The 14,913-nt window shown below is 36.5% G+C and overlaps 1 protein-coding gene across 1 annotated transcript; it reads right to left on the reverse strand.

Moving 5' to 3' along the window:
* Window positions 1-5,455: 5,455 nt before the first annotated feature.
* LOC121246857 (ras-related protein RABA5c-like) lies at window positions 5,456-13,171 on the reverse strand. The gene is made up of 2 exons (XM_041145166.1): window positions 12,524-13,171; window positions 5,456-5,778 (listed from the first exon to the last, which is right to left on the reverse strand). The coding sequence occupies exons 1-2, from the start codon at window positions 12,858-12,860 to the stop codon at window positions 5,456-5,458; spliced, it is 660 nt and encodes a 219-aa protein (XP_041001100.1). The 5' UTR covers window positions 12,861-13,171.
* Window positions 13,172-14,913: the final 1,742 nt, after the last annotated feature.

A 14,913-nucleotide genomic window follows, 5' to 3' on the forward strand; every position in this document is an offset into this window, starting at 1 on the left:
TTTCCATTCACAGTCAATAAAGTATGCAATAAGACACATGTAATTGAAGTTCTAATTGGACATCCAAGTGTTAGTAGTTAAACTAACCCGCCCAACTGCCTTAAATACTTTCCTCAACTTCCCCTTCTCTTTTTTAAACAGTTTAATACAATCTCTCGCTACAATGGTTCGAGATGGTACTTGGAATCTTGGTTCTAGTGATTTACATTCCTTCATAAATCCTTGTGCTTCCACCACCCTAAACAGAACTTCATCATAAATTATCATCTCTGCAATTGCCATTCATATATCCTCTGGATCAAACTTATGTATAGTTTGTTGATCAATGGGTCTAATTCTATTAAGGTTTTTCCTACAAACACCAACATGATGCAGCATACTTGATGTACTATGTTTTTTGGGGTGACAAGCGTAAGTCTTGTGGCAGTAATTACACCCCAATTTTTGGTCACTTAATGAACATCCATCTATTTTCATGAAGTGCTCCCACACCGCAAAGGGGTCCATACTTGCCTTCCTTTTGGGAGGGAGGATGGTGTTACTACTACTAGACAAGTTAATATTTGAAGCTAAAGGAGTAGTAATCTCATCGTCTCTTAAATTTGTAGGAGTGTCACTTCTAAAAGAATCCATGGTATGAATTGACATATAATAAAAGCATGAGATATAAGAATACCATACTGTTTTGAACAATAGAAATTCAATTTTTTCTAAATGCTAAAGAGAAACATATGAAAAGACATAAAACAAACAAGAATGCAAAGTGGGTTGTAAATAATTGATTTGCTGATAGCCTTGTGAATTAGATCCTTCAGTAGGGCATGGACCTGGAACCATGATAAAACATAAATATATAACAACATTGGGGCTGAGATTCTGAGAAGGTATAAACGGCAAGAAGAAAACACAAACTAAAGGCAAGTACTGGACAATGGGAGTGCATGGTTAATGAAGGAAACGTTTATTTGGTCAAGCAGACAACCACCAACAATGAATACTGATATTTATTTGGTCCAACATAGCAAATAAAATGCACTCCAGTCAACTCTCTCTAGTCTTTTTGTATTGGAAAGCATATTTTTGGGTTCCAATTTCCAAAGACAAAACTCACACTCACAGAGTTGGACTCCTAGATTTTTATTAATTCCAGTGGTAAAAAGAGCTTCCGCGTGCTAGTGCAAATTGGCAACATGACATGCACCAGAGAACATGGAGCGTGTTCATTGCAAAACATAATGCTAGCTTTTATTACCAAGAACCCTTGGACCACATGATCCAAAATTAATGATTGGGTTGGACCAGACGATCTTTTTAACTGTTTTTTCATTTAAGTAATTCCCTATTACAACAGTCTGATAAGTATACTGAGCTACGGCCAGGCCAGGCCAGGCCAGTCACTTAGCTAGGGTCCATGTTGCTTTTGCCATAAGAAAACCCAATAAGAAATTGAACCATCATTAGTCTATTATTCTTACTTTAGTTGTTTTTGGGCCTTTTTTCAATCCATATTTAACCATATCAGCCTTAACGTCCCTTTAGTCAACTCCTCTAGTCTTTCCTAGTTTTTCAGACTAGTTTTTCCTCCAGTCACGTCCCCCCGCCCCCACACTTCCATACACAGTTCTCAAAACTCTTTTTTCTAAGAGCAGTCTCAATTGTAAAATAACTGTAAGATTGGGAGCATGGCTGCAATGGCAATGGCAGCAACTGCTAGCTCTAGCACTGTTCTCAGGTCAAAAACAGGGGAGCCAACGCTAACCCTCTTAGAGATGTTGTGCCCATGGGAACTGGGAAATACGCCATGGTACTTCCTCATTGGTCTATTTCTTTTTGAATGCTTTGAGTTTTGGGAATGGGTGCCTAACACTGGAATTTTTTCGTGTTTGCTTGGGCTTTTTAAAGTAAATAGCGGATATAATGCGAAAAATCAATTTTCTATTTTCTCCTGCATTTTTTCTCAGGAGTCGGAGAAAAAAAATCCCGAAAGTAACCAAAATAAACAAACACTGGAAGCCCTAGAGCCCTAGAATCTTCAAAAGCAATCAAAAGTCTAACAAAAAAAAACCCTAGAAAGAGTAAATATCAGAGAAATGGCTCAATCCTCTAGAACTAGAAGGAAATCACCGGGAAAAAACCACATAAATCCATTGGTCTCACTTCCTCTCTTGGTATTTCTTCGTATTCCCAGCAACTAAACAGGTAGAACTACAATAATGCAGTGCCAAAACTTCAATTAAATAGCAAACAGGGGAGAGGGGGAAAAAAATAACCAATCCTTCTCTTCGCTCTGGACAGGAGCGCTAGTGGACACGGGGAAGGAGCAGGTTTTCGTAATGGAAAGAAAGTACTCGGTTGCTTGGAGGCACGATCGAGGAGAGAGGGAGAGACTCGGTTTCTTCAAGCGTGATCGAGGAGGAGGGAGAGAGAGAGAGAGGCCAGAGTCCAGAGATGTAGTTTTGCACAGGCCTGAAAGAGAGAGAGCTGAGACCGAAAGCAAGAGATGTCGAACCCGCGTTTAATCTCGACCCGAACTTATCGGGTGAGTAGAGTCGGATATATTGGGCGGCGAGGTCTATCACATTTTTTGCACAGGCCTACTCAAAATCTTTTGGTAGGTGGGTTTGGCTCAACAGGTGGTGGCTTTTTGAATCCCCTTTCTGTCGAAACATTAAAATCAGATATTTTGATACGGATTTGGAATAGTTTATATATAAATAAATTATATATATTATAAATAGTCTAGTCTAAATTAGGGATATAAAAATAGAAAGAAATTAAAAAAAAAAAGTAAAGGCCGAAATCCGAAACATTAAAATCAGATATTTTGATACGGATTTGGAATAGTTTATATATAAATAAATTATATATATTATAAATAGTCTAGTCTAAATTAGGGATCTAAAAATAGAAAGAAATTAAAAGAAAATTAAAAAAAAAAAGTAAAGGCCGAAATCCGAAATATCAGTCGAAATTTGAAATATCGGCCGGTATAGGTTGAAATTCTGACTGGTACGAAACTTGGCCTTTTTTTGTACCGGCTATCCAATCGGTATGGTATATTTCAGCCGTATAAGCCGGTAGGAAACGAAATTAAAAACTTTAGTTTTAGATCTTACAATGCTCGTCATATAGTTGGAATGTGGACAGATTACAATCTTTAGTGGGTGTTAAATCTTGCAACTCAACCTTCCGGTAGTGCTTACCAATAAGGGATGGTGTGGATTTTCCCATTTGAAAGGCAGCCCAAGTTGTAAGTTTTCTACCAAGACAGTTCGGTCTTGCATCTGGTCTTGTGGTTCTTCATGACATGGACCAAATGGGTTTGGTATAAGTTTGTCCCCTCAAAGCTAATTGTGGTTATAATAGTCTCCATTTTGATGTTAATGTCCATTAAGCTCATGTGTTCCCTGCTTCAAAATTAGTTGTTGTGCTTCTCCTTCCATGGAGTCTTTAGACCATGTTTTAAGCACAAGTGAAACTGGTACTAAGGTTTGGAGACATTTTAACAATGGATAGGATAGAGATTTCTGGAAGGACAAACATGGCAACATAGAGTGCTCTTATGGTTCAATAAGGCAAGCTCTAGTACTCTAGCTGGTGTGGTTCCTGGGTTGCTACCTTCAATCCTCAGCTGGAAGTCATGGTAAAGGCGTTGCTCGGCAAGGATGGAGGATCGAATGGTGCGGTGAATGACTTAATTACACATCATATGGATGCTCCAGGATTTACTGATTCCATCTCAAAGAGTGAAGAGAGTGGGAGGTGACAGGTCAATGCTCCATAAACTTGGCCTCTGTTTCAAGACTTGAAGCAAATCTCAGATTCAGATTCTGAAGTGACAGAAGCCTTTGGATGGTTGGGTTAAGCTGAATGTGGATTATAATTGCTTTGGAAACTAGGATTAAGCAGAGGTGTTGTTAGAGATGTTTATAGCAGATTTTTGGTTTCTCGACTTATTATGGTCAGGGCACTAATACTACTAGGGGCTGAGGTCAGAGCTGTTTTAGATGGTTTGCCCCTATGTGCTGCTCCGAATTGGCAATGGCGGAATGTGAGATTGGAATCTGACTATAAAATTGTGGTGGAATTGTTGCTTGGCGAGAGTAGAGTTAACTAGGAGGTACTTGATATTTAGGATGATGTTCTGGAGCTTGTTTCTATACTGCATGTAACTTTTCATGATATTTTTCAAGATGTGAGCAGTATTCAAATTTCTTTACAAAGGAGGTACCATCTGCAGTGACTTGCTTGTTTAAGGACTCTATGTTGCTTCTTTCTCTAGTCAGGCTGGTTTAGAGTGGAAAGGGCTGAACTTCTTTTTTTTATTATTTTTTGAGAAAAAGGACAGTTTCTTTTTTTAAGAGAGAGTAACCAGAGTTAAACTCTCTACTTAAGACCCCGTTTAGATAGTGAGATGAATTGAGATTTTAGATGAAAGTTGAATAAAATATTGTTAGAATTATTTTTTAATATTATTATTGTTTTAAGATTTGAAAAAGTTGAATTATTTATTATATTTTATTTAGAAATTTGATGAAATTATAATAATGAGATGAGTTAAGATGAGATAAAATACTTTCACTATCCAAACGGGGCATTAAGTGGATACCGGACAAAAGGAGCTCAGACGATGTGAAGTAAGGGCTGAGATGTAAAATAATTTATATTTTATGGTTTTTTGATTTCTTAGGGAGGTATAAATTGTATAGTTGTTTTGTTTAGTGACTTTATTTTTGTCGTTTTGATTTATTTTGTTTTGTTATCTTTTAAATGCAAAGATGATCAGATGTAACCGTTGCATTCCTCCGCAATGAGGAGGGTTTATCAATAAAAATATGGAGTTTCGTCCTCTTTTCTCCCAAAAAAAAAAAAAGGAATGGAATATACAAACATGCAGCCAAACCTCTAGTGTAGAAGGCCAAAAGTGTTACCGACTTACCATCTGAAGATTACACAAACTGTTGGCCAACGGTGAATGTTAACAAATTTACATCCCCGAGATGCAAAACACAAACTCCGTATTCGGAAAGTGTTTTATCTCGTCCCGTCTCGTCTCATCCCATTTTATTATCACAATTTTTTTAAATTTATACATAAAATATAATAAACAATTCAACTTTTTTCAATCTTAATTAAATTTTTCTAAATCTCAAAACAATAATAATATTAAAAAATAATATTATAACAATATTTTTTTCAGCTTTTACTTTCATTTAAAATCATCTCATCTCATCTTATCTCTAAAACCATCTAAAGCCAATATGTTTGTCCAATTACTGGCTTCTTGTATTCAATGGAAAAAAATATATACAAATAAATAAATTACTTATTTGGTGATTAAAAAAAAGGCAATAAACAAACATTACAACCAACCAACCAACCAAATGGACTAAACAGACCAAGTTAACAACCAAAAGCCCTCAACTTGTACACTTCCAGTAGACAATAGCAGAGATCACCTGGAACAGCAAGAAAACAAGTTTGCAGTTTGCTTTGATCCGCCAGCCCCATTATTAACAAGGCTTACTCTGTTGACAGACAATTCGGCTTTGTAACTATCTGAGTTCAGGACCTTCCTGCTGACATTGTTGTATATTTCTCGAATAACAATCTCAAAAGCCTTCTTAACATTTGTTGAATCCAAGGCAGATGTCTCCATGAAGAACAATCCTTCTTCTTCTGCTAGGGTTTTGCCTTCCTCAATGCTCACAGCCCTGATATTCTCCAAATCACATTTGTTACCCACCAACATCCTCGCCACGGTTGTTTCAGAATGAGCTGCACGATTGCTTTTGTCAACCTTAGAACTCCATTCAATCAAATAAAAGAGCCTACCATAATTTTAGAACGTGTAAGAAATGCTTCTTATTTCTTTTTTTTTTTTTTTTTTTTTTTTTTTTGATAGAAAAAAGAACTTCATTGCAAATAGGCACAAAAGGCCCTAAGAGTGCTTAAAAGAAAGGGCATCTATGCAAACAACATTATCAATAACGTAAGGAACTCCATGCCACCACAATTCCACATCAGAAATAGACCAAGCATGCCTTGCTAGGTGATGAGCTGCTGCAGTAGCCATACGGAAACCATGTTGGATCTGATAGTGCATAAATCTGAGTATAAGTCTTCTAATTTTAGTAATCACAATTCTCCTGGAAGAGCAAGGTAAATCAACACTATTTATCTCCTCTACTAAATGTAAACAATCACTCTCAATACGAAGATTATGAATGCCAGTCTGAAAACAGAATTGGAGACCTCTCAAAACTGCCACATTTTCTAGTTCTAAGAATTCCTCTTCTACTTTGCTAAGGGCCATGATCACCTCACCACAATCACTATGCAGAATAGCTCCAATTCCAATTTTATTGCAATCAAAGAAAAGTGCCTCATCTACATTCAGTTTAAACCAGTTTGGTGGAGGAGGATTCCAACTATAATTCACATTCTTGACCAAAGCCTGCTGCTGAGAACCTGTAGACAAAAAACCCTTCAAGGAGAGAGCATAGCTTATAACTTGTTGAGGAGGTAACTTTACACTTTCATGAATCATCTTATTCCTTCTATTCCAGAACCCTCATGCCATGAGAATAAAATCTGTTAAACATTCAGTAAACTCTGTAGAATAAATCTCCATTGCAGTTAGCATAAAAGATCTAAATGAAACCACTTTCTATAAAATAACAAATCTGTTGACCCAATATTGATGTATAGCTGGACAAAAGATGAGAGCATGGGCTAAATCTTCCATTGATTGATCACAGAAACAGCAAGAGTCATCCACCATTACCCTTTTCCTGACTAGATTAGATTTTGTGGGAACAATCTCTTTACATGCCCTCCATGCAAACATTCTGACTTTATGGGAAATTTTCAGTTTGCACATAGCTTTCCAAAACTTCTTGCTGGAGGCCTCAGCTGATGTCTCCCTGTATTAATGGTGACTAACCCCTTGAAAAATCTGTATGCATTTCAAACACTGAAAACTCCACTCCTTTCATGTTCTCAAATCCACTTGTCAAGTTCATTTGAAAAACTGGGATGCATCCTCAACGCTACCTTAACAATTTTTGGATTGAAGAGAGTCCTGATCTTAAATATATTCCACCAATGTGTATTGTAATCAATTAAAGAAGAGACTTGATCATCCAATTCAGCTTGTGCATTTCTGTGTTGGTTACAAATAATAGAAACTTCTTTACTTAGTTCTCGAAAATCAAGAATCCAAGAGTCTTTGAGGATATGAATACTACTACCATTACCCACATCCATCTCCCTCCTTTGATCGACAGATTCTTAGCCTCCCATATTCCTCTCCATGCAAAAGAGGGTGAATTACCAAAAGGGGCCTCAAAAAGATTAGAATTAGGGAAGTACCTGGCACTGTAAATCTTGTAGAACAAACCATTTGTGTACTGCAGTAGCCTCCAACTTTGTTTGGTTAGCATAGCCATATTGAATGTTTCCAAATCTTTGAAGCCGAAACCTCCTACAGTTTTAGGCTTGCACATACCATGCCAGCTAACCCAATGGATCTTTCTTTCTTCCTTCTTTTGTCCCCACCAGTAGCTTGACATCATTCCTTCAAGATCAACACATAACTTATGAGGAAATTTGAAACAAGACATGGCATAAGATGGAATAGCTAAAGCCACTGCTTTGAGCAACACCTCCCTTCCCCCTTGAGAAAATATATTGCTTTTCTCATCCTTGTAATTTCAACCATATTTTGTGCCTAATCTCAGCAAATTCAGTCAACTTTGATTTACCAATCAATGGTGGTAAACCTAAGTATTTATCATAGTGCTGAATTTGTGAATTACCACCCACAGTTCCATAATAGCTCTCATTTTAGTAGCCTCAGTATTTTGACTAAACGCCATGGCAGTCTTGTCTTGATTAATCAACTGACCTGAGCATCCCCATAGCATTTCAGTAGCTCGAGTAATCTGCCACTAGTCTCAACATTAGCAGTACAAAAATGAGGATGTCATCTGCAAATAGCAGATAATTCAGGCTTGGGGCCCCTCGACAGACTTTGAAAGCAGGGATGGAGTTTGAATTTGCTGCTCTCCTCAGTAAATCAATTAAACCTTCTATACACAGCAGGAATAGATAAGGAAAAAAGATATCTCCTTGTCTCAATCCTCTAGTAGGAATAATATGTCCAGAAGGAACTCCATTGATAAGAACTGAAAATGAGGCACTTTGAACACATTTCATAACAAGTTTGATTAATCTCTCATGGAAACCAAGCTTTAACATAACTGCTTCAAGAATGGGTCATTCCACCATATCATAAGCTTTACTCATGTTTAGCTTTAGAGACATATAACCCTTCTTACCCCTCCTTTTCCTTTTTAAAAAATGGAGAACCTCATAGGCAACAAGGACATTATCTGAAATCAATCTACCAGGTAAGAAGGCAGATTGTGTTTTTGAACAACAGTAGGTAAGACATTTTTAAATCTATTAGCAATGACTTTGGATATCAGCTTGTATATTACATTACAAAGGCTGATGGGTCTAAAGTCATTGACTCTAACAGGATTCTTCTTCTTGGGAACCATGGTAATAAAAGTATGGTTGATTGCTTGTGGGAAATCACCAAAGTTTAAAGCATGGACGACAACAAAAAATATAGAATTACCAATTTGAGGCCAATACTATTGAAAGAATAAAGGGGGCATGCCATCAGGTCCTGAGGCTTTCAAGGGGTGCATTTCTTTCAGAGCTCTACTAACTTCATCCACTGAATATGGCTTAATAATATCTGCATTCATCTCCTCTGTGACTTTGTTGTCTATGTTATCAAGCACATAAGACATATTATGAGTACCTGCAGAGGAAAACAATGAAGTAAAATGGTTAATGATGAGGTTATCACAACACTCTCCTTCATGCCAATGTCCTCCTTCATCCATGAGTTTAATGATTTTGTTCTTCTTTTGTCTTTGAGATGCTTTAGCATGGAAGAACCTTGTGTTTTGGTCACCTTCAACTAACCACAAGGCTCGAGATCTCTGCTTCCACATCACTTCTTCCCTACTCAACCATTTATGAACTTCATCAAATGCTGCATTAACTTCCTCAGAGTTTAGTTCAAGGGGGTCTCTTTGTTGCACTAGTTTAAGTTTCTGTCTTGCTTTCTGCAAATTAGAATGTACTCTACCAAATTGGACTTTATTCCATAATTGTAATTTAGTAGCACAGCCAGAGATACTTAACATAACATCTTCTAAGCATGACTGATTACCAAGCAGGTTCCAAGAGTTAGTCAAAACTTCGGGATCTTCTCTCCTGATCAAATCAGCAAGAGTTCGAATACCAGGAGGGTTCCCAAGCCCTCAGGTATTCCAGCTTAGGATCCTCATGGGGCTCGGTGGGGCTGAACATCAGACACCACCGAAATAACATGATTAATACCATCTACTTCCTCACCCAAATTCTCCTTATTTTTCAATCTTTTAGACACTCTAGTAGCCTCCACTCCGGGACTTGAAACAGAAGCCCTTGTAGCACCAATCTGAGAACCAATCTTTATTTTGTCATGCATACAAGGATGCTTGAGTCTTTTCCATTTACGTGACTCAGGGACTTGAAGTTTGAATTCATCTAAAGCTTCTTTAATCCCACCAACTTGAGTACCGAAACCAACTTCCTCAATAGTTGGTAACATACCCCCATTAGCAATAAAATCCTCAAAGAGCCCCATCAAACATGTATCATTCGAAATTCCTTTATTAGCACTAGATATCCTACAGAAATCAGAACCCGAATTTTTTTCATCACAATAAACTGAAAATAACTGCTTCTTGGGACTTACTTGATTAGGATTGGCCTCATAGTGTAACTGCTTTTTTGAACCTCGTGATTTGGATTGGCCCCTTGGTGTAACTACTCCAAAACATAGTTAGAACTTGAATGATCCACTGAAACTTCCATACGACAGTTATTCTTAGATTCATCGGAGACCTATTCCTCAGGGTTCACCGATTAGCTTCGCTGATCAAGCTGTTGGTCGAAACGACTCAAAGCAGGGCTATTATCACCCCCTGCACGGAGCCAAGGACCGTAGGGAAATTCAGATACTTTCAATGAATTCATAGACTCCTCCCAAATCTCACAGTCACGATGGCTATGTCCAATCAATCCACAGAGATAACACAGATTAGGAAGATGTTCGTATGCAAAGTTCACTCAGAAGGGCTGAGATGATCCCACATAGACCATTCCACGTAAAAGAGGCTTCGACACATCCATGCAAACCCTAATACGCATAAACTCACCACAGGCCATTTCATCAGGTTCTAAATGAAGTGCCACAACCTTGCCTGTAGCCCTCCCAATGATGTTTCCCATTGTATCATTATGTGCCATAAGTGGTAGGTCATGTATGCGGACCCAAAATAGAGCCTCAGTAAGATGAATTTGGTGAGTTTGTTTCAATCCGTCCACATCACTTGTTAGAACAATTTGCTTGTCAAAGCTCCAAAGGCCATCACGTTTAGCACGATCTTTATCTTTCATATCTTCGAACTCAGCAATAAACAACGTGGGTTGTAAGTCACGAATGGTTAATGCATGGACAGGACACCAAACCTTCTTCATAGTAGACTTAAACGCTTCCTTGTTGAAATGTTTGGAGGTTAACAACTTGAACAACAAACATCTTTCACCCCTAACAAGAGCATCCCCCAAGGATTGCTCCTCAATCTTCAGAACCTCTTCCTCCTGCTCAGTTAACGACAAGTGCGCGCACAATAAATCAAGACTCGGATCCATACTACATCTAGTATGCACCGAGAGAATCAAAGTAATGTTGAATCAAGATGAGTGATAAGACTCTGCACTCGACAGGAGAGAAACCTCTACCCCATAGAGGAAAACCGTTATTTTCTTATTCTTTTGATAGGTAAAGCAATGGCATATAACACTAAACATAGTAAGGCAAATAGATGTGCAAGCTGGACATTCGGGTCATGAGAATAACGACAAATCTTGGGATTACATGCAGGGGAAAAAAGTATGGATGATGGAAATTTAATATTTTCATCTTTCACTATTTCCAAATAATTTTATGATCTACAAGTTTACTGTACAAAATAAATTAACCCCCATTTAGATTGAAAACTCACCTCAACTTATCTTAACTCACATTAACTCATTATTACAATTTTTTCAAATTTCAATACAATATAATAAACAATTCAATTTTTTCAATTCTCAAAACAATAATAATATTAAAAAATAATATTCTAATAATATTTTATTCAACTCATCTAAAACTATCTTAACTCATCACTAAATCCAAACATAAGAGATTGTGAGCGAGTTTTTCAATGTAACCCAATTGTCATAACTTGAGGGGAAGAGAGAGAGAGAGAGAGAGAATAAAGGGATGATATCACAAATGATAAATTGAAATTTGCTTCATCTAACAATAAGTTCAAAGGTACCCCAAAAACAATTAGTTTAGAGTTAGAAATCCTATATGACATATTCATAATAATAAAAAAAAAAAAAAATACCATACAATAGACTTGTTGCTAATTGAGAGTAAGAAACATATTTGGCTTGAACACATTAGGAAGAAGCCAAAGATCTGACTAAATCAGATTTTCAAAAGTGTTGCCTTCGGCGACTGCTAATGTCTCAATCAAACATAACATCAACTATTGAAATCTCAATTCATGCATCTTTGTATAAAACTCACTTGAGCGAAACTGAAGGGTTTTCTTTCCTAGTCTTGTTTCTTCATTTTTTTTTTCAAGTGGAGATTTCATTTCCCCTTTTCATGACAAACAGGACATGCCATATATATATATATATATATATATATATATATATATATATATTATGTCGAGAAATCTCTCCAAGGCAGGGCATTTTAGACCCACCTCTTGCAGAGTAAATCTCGATCTCGTACACCACATCTTCGAAAGTTTTCTTACATAGAACTGGTTAAATTACTGACTTCTCACCAAGAAGTGTGACCCTAAAAATTGTTTGTACCTATAAGATATTGAACCTTAGACCTTAAAGAGAATGATATCCAATATCAAGAATTTCGCCACTTGCCGTCCAAAAACAGAGTCCCAACCAATTGTACCATGGCCAGATTTTTTTTTTTTTTTTTTATCGGTAGGACCGTACCCAGATCTAAACTACGATGAGGTCATTTTGATGGTACGGAAACACCAGCTAATGACCTCTCTATTGGCAGCGAATTGCTTAATGTATATACATATATATTATATTAATATAAATCATATATCAAGTAAGTAGCTAATTACGCAAAGAGGTTGCAAGCTTTTACGTCGAATAAAAAAAGATTGTGATTTACTCGACACACTCTATTTCCTTTCTATTCTTTTGGATGGCTAGTGTTGCTTCCAAACGAAGTCTCCAAAACCCAAAAGCATAACAAACCACCCAGATCAAAGATCATAACATCGACCTCTGTCGAGTCAGCGTTCTCAAGTATTTAAAAAATTGAAGTTGGAGTAGCAGTAGGAAAGCATACTCTTGAGCTCATCGAGCCAGCGGGCGATGCTATCGAAGGTGGAGCGGCGGCTTATGTCGTAGACGACGAGGGCGCCGACAGCGCCACGGTAGTAGGCGGAGGTGACGGCACGGAAGCGTTCCTGCCCGGCGGTGTCCCAAATCTGGGCCTTGACCTCCTTGCCGTCGATGTCCAAGACCTGGGTCTGGAACTCGACGCCAATGGTGGCCTTGGAGTGCATGTTGAACTCGTTGCGGGCATAGCGGGAGAGCAGGTTGGATTTGCCAACCGCAGAGTCGCCGATTATCACTAGCTTGAAAAGGTACTCTTCTCCTCCTGACTCCTCGTCCGATGACATCTTCTCTTCTCTCTTCGCGTCTCAGAGAGTTAGCGCCAAATGGAATGAATGAACAGACATGCTTCACCTCTACGTCCTCGTCCTCCTCCTCGGTCACTTCAGTGAAAGAAAGTTTTGGGAAGGGAGAGTCAAACGTCTGTAACTTTGGAGGAGGTCGTGGACTGACGAGGAATGATGATGTTTTTGAGCTGACACGGACATCCTGCGCGCATGTAGTGCCTTCATCATGGATTTCTCTCTCTCTCTCTCTCTCTCTCTCCCTCCTCACTGATTTTTGGGACCAGAGATTTCTTCATCCTTTCTAGTGTTAATTTATTTACAATGAGAAATTTTAAAAAATGTTTTTTAATTTTGTGTTCTAAGTTTTGGACCTTTTTATTAAACGTTCACAATCTTTTTCTTATTTAGATCATATCGAAAGGATGAAATATCATTGGGCTATATTAACATAAAATTTATATGCATTTTAAAAAATATAAATTCAAATAATTTTTATTCTTCTTTCACTAAAATAAAACAATTTCATTTTTGTTTTCAATTAGTAACTAACCTCGTTTATTTTCATAGATAAGATGAGATGAGTTGAGTTGAGTTGAGTTGAGTTGAGATTAAAGTTAAAAAGTTAAATAAAATATTGTTAGAATATATTTTTTATATTATTTTTGTTTTAAGATTTAAAAAAGTTAAATTGTTTATTTTATTTTGTGTGAGAATTTTAAAAAGTTGTAATGATGAGATAAGAGATTTTCAAAATTTTCAAAGTTTTGGCCTTTAGTCTTGAAAATAAACCAGCCCACATAATGGAAAAGTAAATAAATAATCCAATAATTTATTCTAATAAAAAATTATATTCTCAAACGGTGTGTAGAGCATATCTAATAAAGTATTTACATAATATAATTTGATTTAGAAAATAAATTTTAAAATGGCAACGCTATGTCCACAGAGAATTCTCATCGAGAATCTCACCGATCAGGCTTTTTTTCTTTTTTCTTTTCACTTTTTTTTCAAACATTTTTTAAAAGTTTGAAATAGTTTTTAAAAATAAAGATCATAAATTCATTTAAAAACACTTTTTTAATCATTAAGTAAAAAAAATTAATAAAATAAAATAAAATGCAATTTAGTAAAAATTTTCAGTAAAAAGCTTTTGTCAGACTAATATTTTCCTTTTAAAATTTGAATCTTACAAATCTTACCATTTAAGTTATGTGAATTATATCACCTTCTCAATTGATAATTTTCATGTGATAGTTTTTACTTAGATACAATTTTATCAAATTTAGTTTTGCAAAACGAGTTTTATACAAATGAGCTTTACATACGATATTATTGTTTATATCACCTTTAATAGACAAGGCACGTATTTGGAGAGAAAAAAAAAAAAAAAAAAAAGTGCACTCCTCCTCTTCAAAGAATTATATAAAACCCTTTTATAAACACTTGAAAAATAAATTTTACTATTTATAAATTTCTTATTGTATATTAAACTAATAATTTCAAAAAAGCAAATTAAAATGTGCTTAGAAGGAGAATACGATAAATAATTATTATATGGAAAAACGATAGGAATTTGGATCCTTTCATGTCTCAATACCAACGCTAGAAAAGAGAAAGAGAGACAAGCAGAAGTTTCATCATCATCAAGTTAACCCAAACATATTAGAATTCTGAAAAAAAAAATCCAGTATCAACATATAGATGTGGAAACATAATTTTTAATGCCTAACTTTGCACAAAAGACTGGAAGGAAAGAAAGAGTCATTCCCGACCCACAAGACGATTCGGGCTTTGATACGGTGCTCGTTGCATTCATCCATAACGTAAATAATAAATACGCGAATAAAAGTAAATAAAGAGAGACAGATATTTACGTAGTTCGGCATAATGCCTACGTCTACGGGTTGTTTGGGAGTAAAATCCACTATATTGAGTGCTTTTACAATCTCATGGCTTCATATATCTCATATTACAATGGAAGAACTTAGGGGAGATTCTTTGAAGTCGATGTATGGTGGAGTTTAGGCGTATGGAACTTCTGTGTAGAGAGCTT

This window comes from Juglans microcarpa x Juglans regia, chromosome 1S (assembly GCF_004785595.1).
Source record: "Juglans microcarpa x Juglans regia isolate MS1-56 chromosome 1S, Jm3101_v1.0, whole genome shotgun sequence".
NCBI lineage: Eukaryota > Viridiplantae > Streptophyta > Magnoliopsida > Fagales > Juglandaceae > Juglans > Juglans microcarpa x Juglans regia.

What these genes read in the sequence shown, in the direction of transcription:
- LOC121246857 (XM_041145166.1), bottom strand. Translation starts at nt 12,860, where the DNA reads ATGTCATCGGACGAGGAGTCAGGAGGAGAAGAGTACCTTTTCAAGCTA. An exon ending in CTGGCTCGATGAGCTCAAGA is followed by an intron (nt 5,779 to 12,523) that starts GTATGCTTTCCT and finishes GCAATCGTGCAG; the next exon opens with CTCATTCTGAAACAACCGTG.